Source organism: Gracilinanus agilis, chromosome X, assembly GCF_016433145.1.
Source record: "Gracilinanus agilis isolate LMUSP501 chromosome X, AgileGrace, whole genome shotgun sequence".
Classification (NCBI taxonomy): domain Eukaryota; kingdom Metazoa; phylum Chordata; class Mammalia; order Didelphimorphia; family Didelphidae; genus Gracilinanus; species Gracilinanus agilis.
This window is the reverse complement of record NC_058136.1, coordinates 70,062,224-70,078,224: the sequence shown is the minus strand read 5'-3', so window position 1 is coordinate 70,078,224 and position 16,001 is coordinate 70,062,224. Positions and strand designations below refer to the sequence as shown.

Below are 16,001 nucleotides of genomic sequence, written 5' to 3'. Positions count from 1 at the left end.
GCCGCTGGGGAAAAGGAGGAGGAGGAAGAGGAGGAGGAGGAGGAGGAGGAGGAGAACGAGCGGGAGGAGGCGGCTGAAGCTGCTCATCCCGGTCCTGGGCCGAGCTTATCACCTGGGACCCAGAGTTGCAGGAGGCCGAGGCCATGGAGCACATCACGCTGCCCAAGGTAAGGCGCGCCCCTTTAGCCCGGCCATTGGAGGTTTGGAGCTACTTCCGGGCTCGAGGGTATCCCTCTCCCACCCATTAGGAGCACCGGAATATCCACCCTCTAGGCTTTCCCCCTCATCCCCTTTCTTCCCACTTTATAGCCCTTCTCCCCTGCCATTCCCTCCACTTTCCCACCGCCCCAAACAAGCCCCCGGGCTCCACTTTGCTTTGTGTGTGTCTCTCTCCCTTTGGGTCTCCCCACCACGCCTTGGGACTCCAGTGAACTTCCTCCTGTCAGTCCTGTCGGGTCCTGTTCTGTCCTGGCCAGTTCTCCTCCCTGAAGCAAACAGCGGCAGTGTGGTGTAGTAGGAAGAGTACCTCCACATCCCGGCCACCCCTTAAATGGATGGATGGCCCGTGTACAATGGAACTGAGGCTCTTTCCTTTTGTGGGCCGTAGCCCCTGGGGCTCCATTTCGAGACCTGTAATTTCCATGTAGGGACTTTCCTAGTGAGAAAACTCTTGAATGGCCAATGAAGAACCACCAAAGTAGATGGGCAACTCTCCTGCAACTTTTATGCAGTCTTAAAGAGTTTTATTGAGGCAGAGACAGAGATAGATAGAGGAGACCTGTGGTTTCATTGGTAGAGGGAACTTCCAGAAAGTGGAATCTCTCTACCAAAACAGCTCTGCACCTCCCCTACAACTAAAAATCATAGGGGACTGTCTGGGGGCATTAAGACATTAACTGATTAGCCTGGAATTGTGGGAGTGGCATAACTTGAACTTAAGCATAGCTAAGTGATTGGCTGATAAGAAGAGGACCCTACATTTTGCTTGTGTCTTTCCACTCTGATAGCCTATGAAAAAATATACCCTCCCCCTCCCCCCAAATAAGAGATATAACTCACTGAGGATGCCGTCTCCAAACCCAGCTCCAATTAATAGCTGACATTTTTATCAGAGAATTATAGACTCAGTTTCCTCTGCAAAATGGGTAAGTTGGACTAGATGGCCTCTAAGATCCTCTTCAGCTTTAAAAAGATGGTCCCATATTACTTAATAAAAGGACACAAATCCAGGTATCACTGTGACTTGATGGAATGACTGCAAAATGACTCTAAAAGGGTAGACCTTATTTTAGAAGAAAACAGTTAAGTAAAAAAGGAGTTGACAGCACTGTTTTCTGGCTTAAAAACGCATACTCATCAGGGAATCCTATAAAAAGTGACATGGAAAACATTTGAGTGAACATTAGTAGAGGGGGAAATAAAAAGCAAAGTCATCACAAAATACTAATCATGGGCAGAAGGAAGAAGGACGAAGGACTTTGGGAAACAGCTCAAAAGCCCCACATGGAAGCATGATGTAGTAGTGATGGTTGAAACTCTGCTGGAACTCTCTGGAAAAGCAAAGTGGCTACTCAGTTCTAGGCATGTTTCACTGATAATTTGAGTCTTCAAAAGGTGGAGGATGAGATTTGCTGAAATAAAAATGATGAGAACATTGAGGGGAAATAACCAGTCTTAGAATTTGTGAAAGAGCAAGAAGAAAACTGGACATAGTCTGACATTCACCCCAGACTGGGGGGAAACACATTTCAGAGGGTTCATAGTAGTGGTAGATAGTTTCAAGGCACTAGGCAGCCCAGTGACTAGAACTTTCAGCCTGGAGTCAGGAAGATCCGAGTTCAAATTCCATCTCAAACACTTAGTAACTGCATAACTGTGAGTGGATCATTTGACCTCTGTTTACCTCACTTTTCTCATCTGTAAAATGGGAATAATAATAATAGCACCTACCTTCCAGGTGTTTTGTGAGGATCAAATGAGATAACGATTGTAAAGCACAATGCCCGGAACATAGTAAGCTCTATATAAATGCTACCTATTATTATTATTATCATCAACAGCCTAAAATTTCATAGTACATAAGGGTCGCAAGAGTTAGATTCTGAAGATAGTAAAAGAACAAGTCCATGGAGAGAATGAAAGGGAGTGACCATCTGCAAAGCCTCATGTGACTACAGAGGGAATTCATTGACCAAGTAGTTTTTTAAAAATAAATTTTATTGATCTCTTGGTTTTGCATCAACTACATTTCCCAATGTATGTGGCTCTTCCCATCCCCTTCCCAGAGAGCCATCACTTTTAATAAAGAAGAAAAAGGGAGAAAAAAACTTTAGCAAAATTGGCCAACATGTCAGAAAATATTTGGCGTTATCTGCAGTGTCCCCCATCTATGGTCCCTACATTTCCCAAGAATACAAAGGAGATACTTTCCCCTCTCTCGTTTTTAGAGCCAACTAGATTAGGATTAAAAAGACATGGAGAGGGCAGCTAGGTGGTTCAGTGAATAGAGAACTAGGCCTGGAGATGGGGGACACTAGGTTCAAATGTGGCCTCAGACACTTCCTAGTTGTGTGACCCTGGGCAAATCACATCACCCCCATTGCCTAGTCCTTACCACTCTTCTGCCTTGGAACCAATACACAGTACTGATTTTAAGATAGAAATTAAGGGGGTTTTAGGTTTTTGTTATTGGAGAGAGAGAAAGAGAGAGAGAAAGCCATGGAGAAGACAGATGAAAGGCCTGGTGAAAAATTAATGCAGAAGTATGATGTAGGCCTGTAAGAATACCATCAGGAACCCTAAAGCTTAGAATAAACCAAGGCTGGTGATGAAGAAGGCAGTGCAAGGATTGGCTTCCTCATTTTATAGTGCTTTCCATGAAGGGCCACAGAGAAAGGGTTTAGGTAGGGCACAACTGGCTGATAATATTCCATAGAACATATGAATGAATGAGAAAGTATTTATTTACTACTTACTATATGGTAAGCTCCTGAGATACAAATAGAAAAGGAAATTAGCCTCTTCCATCAGGGGCTCACATTCTAACTGTTGTTGTTATTCAGTCATTTCACACTCTTGGTGACTCTATTTGGGGTTTTCTTGGCAGAGATACTGGAGCGGTTTGCCATTTCCTTCTCTAGCTCATCTCATAGATGAGGAAACTGAGGCAGACACGATTTAATGACTTGTTTAGGATCACACAACTAGGAAGTTTCTGGGATCAGGTTTGAACTCAGGCGGATGAGTCTTCCTGATTCTAAGCCCGGTACTCTTATCCACTGCATTACCTAGGTGCCTCCGTATTCTCATAGGGGCAAACAACACACCTAGACAAGAGAAGAATTGACTTTGCAATCTATCTCCTTTCCAAGTGCTTTTCTGCTAGAATTATAATTCAACAAACATTAAGTTCCTACTGTATGTAAAGGCTCTAGCTATTACTATAGTCTCTGTCAGTAAAGGCAAAAAAAATAATAACACACAATACTCGCCCTCAAGCAATTTTTATTCTGATTAGGGTAAAGCGAGGGATTTTAGGAACCATCTATTCTAGACCAACATCAAGAGTCATTTCTTTTTTTTAAAACCCTTATCTTCCGTCTTGGAGTCAATACTGTGTATTGGTTCCTAGGCAGAAGAGTGGTAAGGGCTAGGCAATGGGGGTCAAGTGACTTGCCCAGGGTCGTACAGCAGCTGGGAAGTATCTGAGGTCAGATTTGAACCTAGGACCTCCCGTCTCTAGGCCTGGCTCTCAATCCACTGAGCTACCCAGCTGCCCCCAAGAGTCATTTCTTGAATGGTTTCTAACAAACTTCTTGGCACCACTGGACTGTCAAAGTAGAACTTACTACCCCACAGTACAGTAGGGCTCCCTTCTCCAAGGTTTTGTTTTTCTCTGTTTCAGTTATCTGAGGTCAACCAGAAGCCCTAGAGGTCTAGAGGTCTGCCCAGTAGTGTCTTTTGCTTCCATTTTTACTTTTTTTGAGTCTTTCTTTTTTGTGGGGAGAGAGGCCATGAGTACCAAGCCAAGGAGCAGGAGTGGAGAGAGAGTGCCCATATATATGGGGGTCAGTAGGCGTTTGCTTATATCCATGGTTTTGGCCATCCGTGGTAGGTCTTGGAACAATATCTCCAAAGATACAGGGCCCTCCTGTATTCCCCTCCCACATGGCAGTTGAAAGCATCTTCCTGGCTTGGCTTGCTCTGCTCCCCCTTCTCCACTCGCCCCCCAGGAGGGCTGGAAAGAAAGAATTTGGACATCGTAGAGATGACTATTAAAAAAAAGTTGATATATCAATATATGGCATCTTCAAATGACAGGAAGAAATATGACAAACCTTAAACTCTTATACCTCTGCCCTCATTTTTTCCTGACCCCTTCCTTCATTGGGGCTGAGTTAGAGGTGTTATCTGGCCCCCTCTGTCTTATTTTCACCTTATTGCTTTCAAGCTCAGGTGCTTTGTACTTAGCTGCCTGGCAAGTTTGATGAAGTACAGCCATTAGAATAAAATGAACACTGCTACTTGTAATTCAGAGCTCTGGCCCATTCGCCTTCCTGCCCCAATTTGAATTCAGGGCCTCTGATCTCCTTCACTTGAGATAATATGCGGTCAACTAAGCAAGATCAACAACTTCCCCCTCCCCCAAACTGAGTGCTCTATTTCACCCTGGAGTCTAATTTGGGAGATTCTCAGAGAAACTTTTTTAAAATATATATTTACTTTAATTTTGAGTATTTTCCCATAGGTACACATTTCATGTTCTTTCCCTCCCCCAAACCCACCTAGCCCCTCCTTAGCCGACCCACAATTCCACTGGGTTTTACATGTATCATTGATTAAGGCCTAATTCCATATTATTGATAGTTGGACTAGAGTGCTCGTTTAGTGTCTCCATCCCCAATAATATCCCCATCAGCCCATGTGTTCAAGCAGCTGTTTTTCTTCTGTGTTTCTCCTCCCACAGTTCTTCCTCAGAGAAACTTTAATGACTTAAAGTTTCAATGATTTAAAGCACGGGGACTGGCTTTACTTGGAACCATACTACCTGTGTATCTTCTCTCCATAGGAAAATGTTTATTTTTTAAAACTCATACCGTCTGTCTTAGAATAGATGCTAAGTATCAGTTTTAAGGCAGAAACACAATAAGAACTAGGCAGTGGGGGTTAAGTGACTTGCCCAGGTTCACACAGCTAGGCAGTGTTGAGGTCAAATTGGAACCCAGGAGCTCCTGTCTCTAGGCCTGGCTCTCTATTCACTGAGCCACCCAGCTGCCCCTAGGAAAATTCTTTTTAAGTTCAAAAAACAAGGTGAGGTTGTTAGCCCTTGTATGGATGCATTTTCCAAAACTTGGGGCTCTGAGAATTCTGGTGAATATGTCTTTTCTAGTAAGCAGAAGGCAAGATGTAGGTACGCTCCCAGGGACATCCCACCTTATAGAAGGTTTATCTTAAAAAGTTTAAAGAGGTGCTCATAGTGACTAAGTGAACATGTTCATTGTAAAGGTGAGAGTCTGCAACAGATGCTGCTATTCTTTGGCTTTTTTTCTGAATTTCAAATTCAGCATCACTTTGGCTCTGGTTGCATGGTTCTGACCCTTTCAACTTGAAAAAGACTCACAGGAGCAAGTAGGTGGCTCAGTGGATAGGGAACCAAACCTCAAGATAGGCGATCCTGGGTTTGAATCTGGCCTCAGACACTTCCTAGCTCTGTGACCCTGGGAAAGTCACTTAGCTCTCATTGCCTAGCCTTTACTGCTCTTCTGCCTTGGAACCAATATGTAGTATTGGTTTTAAGATAGAAGGTAAGGGTTAAAAAGAAAGAAACAATACATCAACACTTCCTAGTTGTGTGACTGAGAGCAAGTCACTTAACTCCCCTTGGGTAGCCCTTACTGCTCTTCTGCCTTGGAATCGATAATAGGTTGATTCCAATCAATAGAAGGAAAGGGAAGGGAGGGAGGGAGGGAGGGAGGAAGAAACAAAGAAACCTGTCTAATTTTGTTAAGTCCTGAGAGGCTTCAGACATTATCTTTAAGATAATAGGATTTAGATTTGGAAGGGTCCTTTAAAGAGCATCTAGTTCTAGCCCTTCATTGCACCATTGGAGAAACTGAGGCTCAGAGAGAAGAAATTATTTTTCTCTAGGTCACATAGGTAGTGAGTGAAAAGCAGAGCTTGGATTTAGCTTCATGTCCTCTGACTGTGCTGTTTCCACTGTACCTTATTACCTGATCTAATAAATGCATTCAACATCTAATCGTGATCTATTTCCTGTAGTGTTTTTCACTGAATCTTTTTCAGAGTAGTAGAAAAACAGAATTTTAGACTTGGAAGAGGTCTAAGAGACAGCCTACTTCTACTCACACCTGAAAACAATTTCCCCTTATAACAAGAGCTTTTAACTGAGGGTCCACTGTGGATAGGTTTCTGGGCAGGCTGGTCAAATTTAAATGGAGAAAAAAGCAATGATCCCTTTGTTTTTTACTAACCTTTGGCTTCTTGTATAATCTTAGAGCTTTATTTTATTTTATTTAAACCCCTACCTTTCATATTAGAATTAATGCTGTGTATTGGTGCCAAGGCAGAAGAGTGGTAAGGGCTAGGCAGTGGGGGTTAAGTAACTTGCCCAGGGTCACACAGCTAGGAAGTATCTGAGGCCAGATTTGAACCCAGAACCTTTCATCTCTAGACCTGGATTTCTATCCTCTGAGCCATATTGCTGCCTCCAGAGCTTTGTTTTAAAACATGGTACCAAGAATGAGTCTATAGGCTTCCTTGGCCTGCCAGCCCAAGCCAGGGGTGGGCAGGATCCAGGACGCATGAAAAATTCAGAATCTCTTTTCTACAACCTGGCCATTAAGTAATCATTCAGTCTTTGCTTGACCACTATTGAGCAAGAGTTCATTGCCTCCATATTGGCACAAAGTGCTTCCTCAGTCTTCACTTTTCTTCCCTCCTTTCTCCCTTCCTTTATTGACTTTTTGTGCTTTCTTGTTCATTCTTTAAAAAAGAGATCTAAATAAGACCTTGTTGACAAAACAAAAGAAGGTCTTTTGATAATATACAAAGAGAAAAGAGGACAAGATTTGGAGTCAGAATGCTTGGGTCTAAATCTCCATTCTGTTATTGCCCAAATGACTCTGCAGAAGTCATTTTAGCCCTCTATGCTTTGGTTTCCTCAACGACAAAATGTTGGGGCTGGACTTAGATGACCTCTAAAACCTATGTTTTCCCAGTTTGCATGCTGAATGCTGTTTGAGGCAAATGGTATTGGATGGTGATAGCATGGGAGCATGTCTGATGGATATTCTTGGACTGGTAAGGCCTTTTGGAGTGACATGTTCCTCATTTTAAAAAAAATAGTAGATTTGAGCTATTGCTAATACTTGGGGCAAATCAGGGTAGTAAATGGATTAAGAAACCTCGGAAGTGTGCCTCATTTCCGTTCTTCCTGGAAGGGAAATGGGAAGCACCATGTTTTATGGTCTACAGTTTCTCTAAGGGCAGAGCTCTTGTAAATGCCTCAATGTCCTGTGTGGTCAAGGGTGAAGGGTGGGAGAAGGGCCCTGGCCAAGCAGCTGGGTGCTCAGCTACCTGGGGGGAGACCCACTTTCACTCCTTAGCAAGGGTGACTGCTTCCAAAGAGAGCGGATCCCTTGTTCCTCTAGGCAGAGAATCAGTTCTGGCCTCTGATTCTTGACTCATCCTTAGATCATGAGAGCAGGCACCAGACCTCATTTTCTTGGTGCATTTCCGCCAGAGCACAGCACAGTTCTCTGCACACACTGGGGCTAATAAATGGTTATTGAAGTTTGAGGTTTTCACTCTCCTTCCTTCCTCCCTATGTGGCTTAGCTCTTGCCCTAACTTCCTCCATCATTTCAGCAAGTCCTCTTGAATCACATCCCTTCACCCCTTCCCCCTTCCCTCCAATGCCTGCTCCTGTTCCCTTTGTTGCTCCTTGACCCTTTCTGGCAGGTGGTCCAAAACACCTGGCCACCACTGACCCATCCACATGCACGTGCGCGCGCGCACACACACACACACACACACACACACGCGTGCGCGCGCACACACACAGACTGACCACACAGACCCACAGAGTAGTTGTGAAATACCTCTTGTGATCTGGATTTTTACAAAAGACTTGCATAAAGGGATCCTTATCAAAAGATGGTGACACATCAGGACATTGGGCCACATATATTCTTTTTTTTTTACATGAAATTTTTTTTATTTGAAAATTTTTATTTAATTAATTTAGAATATTTTCCCATGGTTGCATGATTCATGTTCTTTCCATTCCCTCCCCTCCTCCCACCCCCTGCCTTAGCCAATGAGCAATTCCACTGGGTTTTATGTGTGTCATTGATCAAGACCTATTTCCATAGTATTAGTATTTGCACTAGGGTGATTGTTTAGGGTCTGCATCCACAATCATATCCCCATTGACCCATGTGATCAAGCAGTTGTTTTTCTTCTGTGTTTCTGCTCCCATAGTTCTTTCTCTGGATGGGCCAGATATATTCTAACGTGAAATTGAATAAGACTCAGTGTACAATTTAAAAAAATCCATTTCACAAGCACAATATGGTTGAGGGTCAGTAGTTCATGTGAAGATCAAGGGCCTTTAGTAAACTACACTCTCGGTATTGCTCCAGCATCATTGTGATATGGCACCTAAGAACACCAGTGTGATCTTAGGCTGCATTAAGATGGAGAGCTAGACTGACCATGCCTAAGGAGATACTAATCCTGGTGTCCCCTGCTCTGATCACACTATAACTAGAGTTTTGTAGAGTGGGGTGTATGGGTATTCAAGGAGGACTAGTGCCTGTGGTATGAGGACTGGCTGGGTCCTTTTCAGGACTGCTCATCTGCTTTTGGTGCCACCTATCACCTGCTCTCACCTGTAGCTCCAAGAAGCTGTCACATGCACAGTGGTCACACCCCAGGAAGCCATCTCTGCAGATGGGCTAAACCAGGACCACATGGACCACAAACCTGTCTCTGAGTTAGGAGGGAGTCTACCCCAAGCATGTGAAGACTTCCCCTAGTAGAATGGGCAGATGAGAACAATGTTTTCTAGTAGCTATGAAGGCAGCTAAAGCAGGCACTGTAGAGTACTTAGAGCTTGGTCAGACATGGAAAGTCATCCACTGCACCCTCGACCATCACCAGTTATCCTCACTTCTGTCTTACCACTGGATTTGGATGATTATGGAAGAAAGAGTGAGGCTGATGACTTTGTGCAACTCTGCCTCACTTAAATCCTCTTCATGCTTATGTCAAGACATCACCCTGTAATGTCATTGATGTCGTTGGCCTTCTTTGAAAACAAGGGACAAATAACAACAACTGAACTACAGTATTTACCTCTGGGTATCTCATTTTAGAAAAGATGTTGGTAAAACTGGAAATAGTCATGAGAGAGAGAGACAGAGAGAGAGAGAGAGAGAGAGAGAGAGAGAGAGAGAGAGAGAGACAGAGAGAGAGAGACAGAGAGAGAGAGAGAGAGAGAGACAGAGACAGACAGAGACAGACAGAGACAGACAGAGACAGACAGAGACAGAGAGAGAGCGCAACCAGGATGATGAAATTGAAATGTCTACTTCTCACAGATAGCAAATTGGAGTTTAATCTTTTTTCTCTTTCTCTGAATAGGTTGAAAATGTTCTATTACTGAATCGTTATGTGAACAAGAAGCCAGCTACTGGGACTCTCTACCTTACTGCAACCCATCTGATATATGTAGATGCTTCTGCTGAGGTCCGGAAGGAAATTTGGGTCCGTGTTCCTGATAAGAAATAAGTATAAAGACGACTTGTACATAAAGGCTTTTCATTTACATATAGGAGTTTCCCTAAAGTTCAGTATTTAGTAATGAATTTATTTCTTAAGTTATATAGACTCTTTACTTTGAAGAATACTGTTTAACTGAATCTTTTTTTAGTGAGAGGCACCAGAGGCCCTAGTGACTGGTTATAATCATTCTAATTCAACAGATGTTTTTTTTCCCCTATATTTTATTTTTTAGAAAAATTTTCCATGGTAACATGATTCATGTTCTTACTTTCCCCTTCAGCCCCCTTTACCCCTCCCCCCCATAGCCAACGCGCATTTCCACTGGTTTTAACATGTGTCATCTATCAAGACCTATTTCTGTATCATTGATAGTTGCATTGGGGTGGTCGTTTCAAGTCTACATCCCCAATCATGTCCGCATCAACCCATGTGTTCAAGCAGTTGTTTTTCTTCTGTGTTTCCTCTCCTGCAGTTCTTCCTCTGAATGTGGGTAGCGTCTTTTCCATAAGTCCCTCAGAATTGTCCTGAGTCATTGCATTGCTGCTAGTACAGAAGTCGATTTTACCACAGTGTATCTGTCTCTGTGTACAATGTTCTTTTGGCTCTGCTCCTTTCACTCCATCAATTCCTGGAGGTCTTTCCAGTTCACATGGAATTCCTCCAGTTTATTATTCCTTTGAGCACTTTGAGTAGTATTCCATCACTAGCATATACCACAATTTGTTCAGCCATTCCCCAAGTGAAGGGCATACCCTTGTTTTCCAGTTTTTTGCTACCACAAAAAGCGCGGCTATAAATATTTTTGTACAAGTCTGTTTATCTATGATCTCTTTGGGATACAAACTCAGCAATGGTATGGCTGGATCAAAGGGCAGGCAGTGTTTCATTGCTCTTTGGGCATAGTTCCAAATTGCTGTCCAGAATGGTTGGATCAGTTCTTAACTCCACCAGCAATGCATTAATGTCCCAGTTTTGCCACATCCCCTCCAGCATTCATTACTCTCCCCTGCTATCATTTTAGCCAATCTGCTAGGTGTGAGGTGATACCTCAGAGTTGTTTTGATTTGCATTTCTCTATTAGAGATTTAGAGCACTTCCTCATGTGCTTATTGATAGTTTTGATTTCTTTATCTGAAAATTGCCTATTCGTTTCCCTTTCCCATTTATCAATTGGGGAATGGCTTGATTTTTTATAACAATTGATTTAGCTCCTTGTATATTTGAGTAATTAGACCCCTGTCAGAGTTTTTTGTTATAAAGATTTTTTCCCAATTTGTTGTTTCCCTTCTGATTTTGACTACATTGTTTTTGTTTGTACAAAAGGTTTTTAGTTTAATATAATCAAAACCATTTATTTTACATTTTGTAATTTTCTCTAACTCTTGCTTGGTTTTAAAATCTTTCCTTTCCCAGAGATCTGACAAGTATTCTGTGTTCACCTAATTTACTTATAGTTTCCTTCTTTATATTCAAGTCATTCACCCATTCTGAATTTATCTTGGTGTAGGGTGTGAGATGTTGATCTAAACCTAATCTCTACCATATTGTTTTCCAATTTTCCCAGCAGTTTTTGTCAAATAGTGGATTTTTGTCCCAAAAGTTGGGCTCTTTGGGTTTATCATATACACTGTCTTGCTGATGTTACTTACCCCAAGTCTATTCCACTGATCCTCCCTTCTATCTCTTAGCCAGTACCATACCGTTTTGATGACTGCTGCTTTATAGTATCATTTAATATCTGGTACTGCTAGGCCCCTTCCTTCACATTTTTTTTCATTATTTCCCTTTATTTTCTTGATCTTTTCTTATTCCAGATGAACTTTGTTATAGTTTTTCCTAATTCAGTAAAAAAGTTTTTTGATAGTTTCATAGGTATGGCACTAAATTGGTAAATTAATTTGGGTAGAATGGTCATTTTTATTACGTTAGCTCGTCCTACCCATGAGCACTCATGTTTTTCCAATTGTTTAGATCTAGTTTTAATTGTCTGGAAAGTGTTTTGTAGTTGTGTTCATATAATTCCTGTGTTTATTTTGGTATAGAGATTCCCAAGTATCTTATATTGTCTAGGGTGATTTTAAATGGTGTTTCTCTTTCTAACTCTTGCTGCTGGGATGTGTTGGAAATATATAGAAATGCTGATGATTTATGTGCATTTATTTTGTATCCTGCAACTTTGCTAAAGTTGTTGATTCTTTTTACTAGTTTTTAGTTGATTCTCTGGGATTTTTTAAGTAGACCATCATATCGTCTGCAAAGAGTGATAGCTTAGTCTACTCATTATTGCCTGTTTTAATCCCTTCAATTTCTTTTTCTTCTCTAATTGCTACTGCTGATGTTTCTAGTACAATGTTAAATAACAGAGGAGATAATGGGCATCCTTGTTTCACGCTTGATCTTATTGGGAAGGCTTCTAATTTATCCCCATTGCATATGATGCTTTTTGATGATTTTAGATATATACTGTTTATTATTATTTTTTATTTTATTTTAAACCCTTAATTTCTGTGTATTGACTTATAGGTGGAAGAGTGGTAAGGGTAGGCAATGGGGGTCAAGTGACTTGCCCAGGGTCACACAGCTGGGAAGTGTCTGAGGCCGGATTTGAACCTAGGACCTCCAGTCTCTAGGCATGGCTCTCAATCCACTGAGCTACCCAGCTGCCCCACTGTTTATTAATTTTAAGAAAGGTCCTTCTATTCCTATACTTTCTAGTGTTTTTAGTAGGAATGGGTGCTGTATTTTGTCAAAGGCTTTTTCAGCATCTATTGAGATAATCATGTGATTTTTGATTGTTAGATTGTTGATATGGTCAATTATGAGGATGGTTTTCCTAATGTTGAACCATCCTTGCATTCCTGGTATAAATCCCACCTGATCATGGTGGATGATCTTCTTAATTACTTGCTGGAGTCTCTTTGCTAGTATTCTATTTAAGATTTTTGCATCTATGTTCATTAGGGAGATTGGTCTGTAGTTTTCTTTCTCCATTTTTGATCTACCTGACTTTGGAATCAGTACCCTATTTGTGTCATAAAAGGAATTTGGTAGGACTCCTTCTTTGCTTATTATGTCAAATAATTTGTATAGTATTGGGATTAGTTGCTCTTTGAATGTCTGATAGAATTCACTTGTGAACCCATCGGGCCCTGGCGATTTTTTCTTAGGGAGTTCTTTGATGGCTTGTTCAATTTCTTTTTCTGATATGGGATTATTTAGGTATTCTATTTCTTCTGCTGTTAATCTAGGCAATTTGTATTTTTGTAAATATTCATCCATCTCACCTAGATTGCTATATTTATTGCCATATAATTGGGCAAAACAGATTTTAATGATTGCCTTAACCAGCAGATGTTTCTTAAGCACCTACTATGTGCAAGACAGTATGAGCTAGCTTCTCACACTTCAAAGGGCCATCTACTTTGTAATAGGCAAGTTTTGTTTATTTTGAAAATACTTATTCATCACACTGTGTCTATTGGGTAAATAAATGTATAGTAAACAATATTATTTGTAAATTTTCTCTTTTCTGCCATAGCATAACCTCCAAAATTAAATGCTTTGCACGTATGCTGTCATATACCCTTTGCAAATCACTGCACTAGAGTATCTCTGAGATTTATTCTCATGGTTGTGTTTTCTTCCCCAGTGGTTCATCAGTAGTTTTTTCTTTGCCTCAAAATAAGAAAAATAGGAACATAAGATTTAGATCTGGAAGGGAGATTAGAGATCATAGAGTCTAATGCTCTTACTTCACCTAAGAAGGAAATAGTACACAGGGGGGAAAATGACAGAGCTGAGATTCAAACCTGGGTCCTCTGATTTGGAATCTAGTGCTCTAGTCTAACTGAATTATGTTGGCCCCTAATGTTTACAGAGGTTTCCTTTTCAGTTACATTTGAATTCCTGTGCTCTATTGTTCCTTCTAACTGAGAAGGTATTAGAGGAAGGCAATGAGAGACCCTTTATGTCTGATCAAAGAGGCTTCTTTGCCTTAGGAGTAGAACGATTTAGGGCCTTTCTCACCAACTCCTCCAGGTTGAGATGAATTGCCACTCCTTGGTTTATTGGTGTGATCTGGACTCTGGAAATTCAATACCTGTTTTTGTTGAATGTTTTGTTTTCTATCTGATCTTGGTTCCCCAACCCAAGCCTAGTTCCTGGCATAGGTGTTTTTAGTCAGAACCCAAGATTTCATCCATGTTGAGAACTCCCAGTGAGGAGACTTCCCTTTACTGATGCATAGTGGCACTTGCCTAGAGTACCAAATCGAATGAGATAAAAATCCCTAAAAAGAAATCCTGTAAGTATTAACAGGGAACTTCTAGTGAGGATACTCCCTCTATCAATGCAGAATAGCATGTGATCCGCCACTTAGAGTCAGAGAAAACTGCCCAGGGCGCTAAGAGATGAAGCCACCTGCCTAAGACAAGCCCAAGGTAGTCCAAGGATCCTTGGGACATCTCTGTCCACCACTGTGGACAGTATCTTTTTTTTGTGTGGCACATCAAAGGTTGTTAGGTCTCCATCTAATGAGAAGAGAGAAAGGGAACAAATTAGACAAGACCCGATGAGTGAGTGGTTATATTTCAGCAATCATGTTTGTTTTCTTTCTTTCCCCAACCCTTCCACTTCCACCCTCGCAAATCTATTCTCTACATTTCTAACAGAAAGGAAGAATTTGAAAAAAGTAATGAGACAAAGGAAGTTAATGACATTGTTCCAGACCTCTAGGAAGGAAGCACCAAAAAGCAATCAGGGGGAAGGTTGGGCGAGAGTGAAAGGAAGATGATTGAGCCCATAATAATAGAAAATGAGGCACAGATAAGGAAGAACATCAAAAGAAAAAATCCCCCACAATTTCCTCTGTATTTTGATAGCTTCAAAGGAAAACTGAAATAACAATGTCATTTGGACATATTTTCTTCTCTCCCACTTGTTTCTTTTTTCTCAGTCAGCTGTAGCATGGCAGGGATTTAGAAGATGAAACCCACTTATTCCTAATTCTTATTCTTGCCTTGGTTCTAACCATAAGAAGAATTTGTTTTTTATAATGACTCTACACAAAAATTAACTAGCCAGTAGAAGCCATCCTAGAATCAAATTGAATGTTGTAATACTTGGATGGAGCCATGATTTCTCATACCTACAGGCATTCCCTGCCCTGGTGTGGCGCCAGTTCGGTGCCATCCATTCTTTAAAAAAACCTTACCTTCGATCTTAGAATCAATACTGTGCATTGGTCCCAAGACAGAAGAGCAGTAAGGGCTAGGCAATGGGAATTAAGTTACTTGCCCAGAGTCACACAGCTAGGAAGTGTCTGAGGCCAGATTTAAACCTGAGACCTCCCATCTCTAGGCCTGGCTCTCTATCCACTGAGCCACCTCACTGCCCCTCCCCATCCATTCTTTTTTTTTTTTAAACCCTTAACTTCTGTGTATTGGTTCCTAGGTGGAAGAGTGGTAAGTGTGGGCAATGGGGGTCAAGTGACTTTCCCAGGGTCATCCAGCTGGGAAGTGTCCGAGGCCAGATTTGAACCTAGGACCTCCCATCTCTAGGCCTGACTCTCAATTCACTGAGCTACCCAGCTGCGCCCCCCCCATCCATTCTTATGTGTGTCAGTCATTCAGAGGATGCTCAGCAGTAAATAACAATTCTATTCATACAGTGTTTTCAATAGAGGCTCCCACTCAATGCTCTGGAATCCTTCCACTGGTCCTTTTAATGAGGCATGGGCTTAGCATTAAGTAGTGATTCTAATAACATGGTTCTTACCAATTTCAGAACATGTTTCCTTCCAACAATCCTGTGAAATAGGAAGCATAAATATTAGTATCCCTCTTTTATAGATGAAGAAACTGGTTTTAGAGTGAAGTCATTTGGGATCCTGGAGCTGGAAGGGATCTTTAAAAGGCCATCTCAACCAATCCCCTTTCATTTCACAGATGAAAAAATTGAGTCCTAAGGAAATAAACTGACTTGTCCCTGGTCTTACATAAGCAACAGAGGTAGAAGCAGAACCTGGATCTTTTCCAAACCCAGTGTTCTTTCTACCATGTCTCCCTACCATGATCATATAAGTAATAAGTTTTCTCATCTGAAAACTGGAAGATTTAGACTAAATGATCTCTAAAGGAACCTTTCAAGTCTAAATCCCAAGCCGTTGGAGCCTAGACTTGATCCCAGATCATCTTA

The 16,001-nt window shown here is 41.5% G+C and overlaps 1 protein-coding gene across 1 annotated transcript in view; it reads left to right on the top strand.

Moving 5' to 3' along the window:
• The first annotated feature begins 143 nt into the window (after positions 1-143).
• Positions 144-16,001, top strand: part of MTMR8 (myotubularin related protein 8) — a 41,730-nt gene continuing 25,872 nt past the window's right edge. Inside the window, exons 1-2 of the mRNA XM_044682893.1 lie at positions 144-167; positions 9,666-9,788. Coding sequence (XP_044538828.1) covers positions 144-167; positions 9,666-9,788 — 147 coding nt within the window. The remainder of the gene's footprint in view (positions 168-9,665; positions 9,789-16,001) is intronic.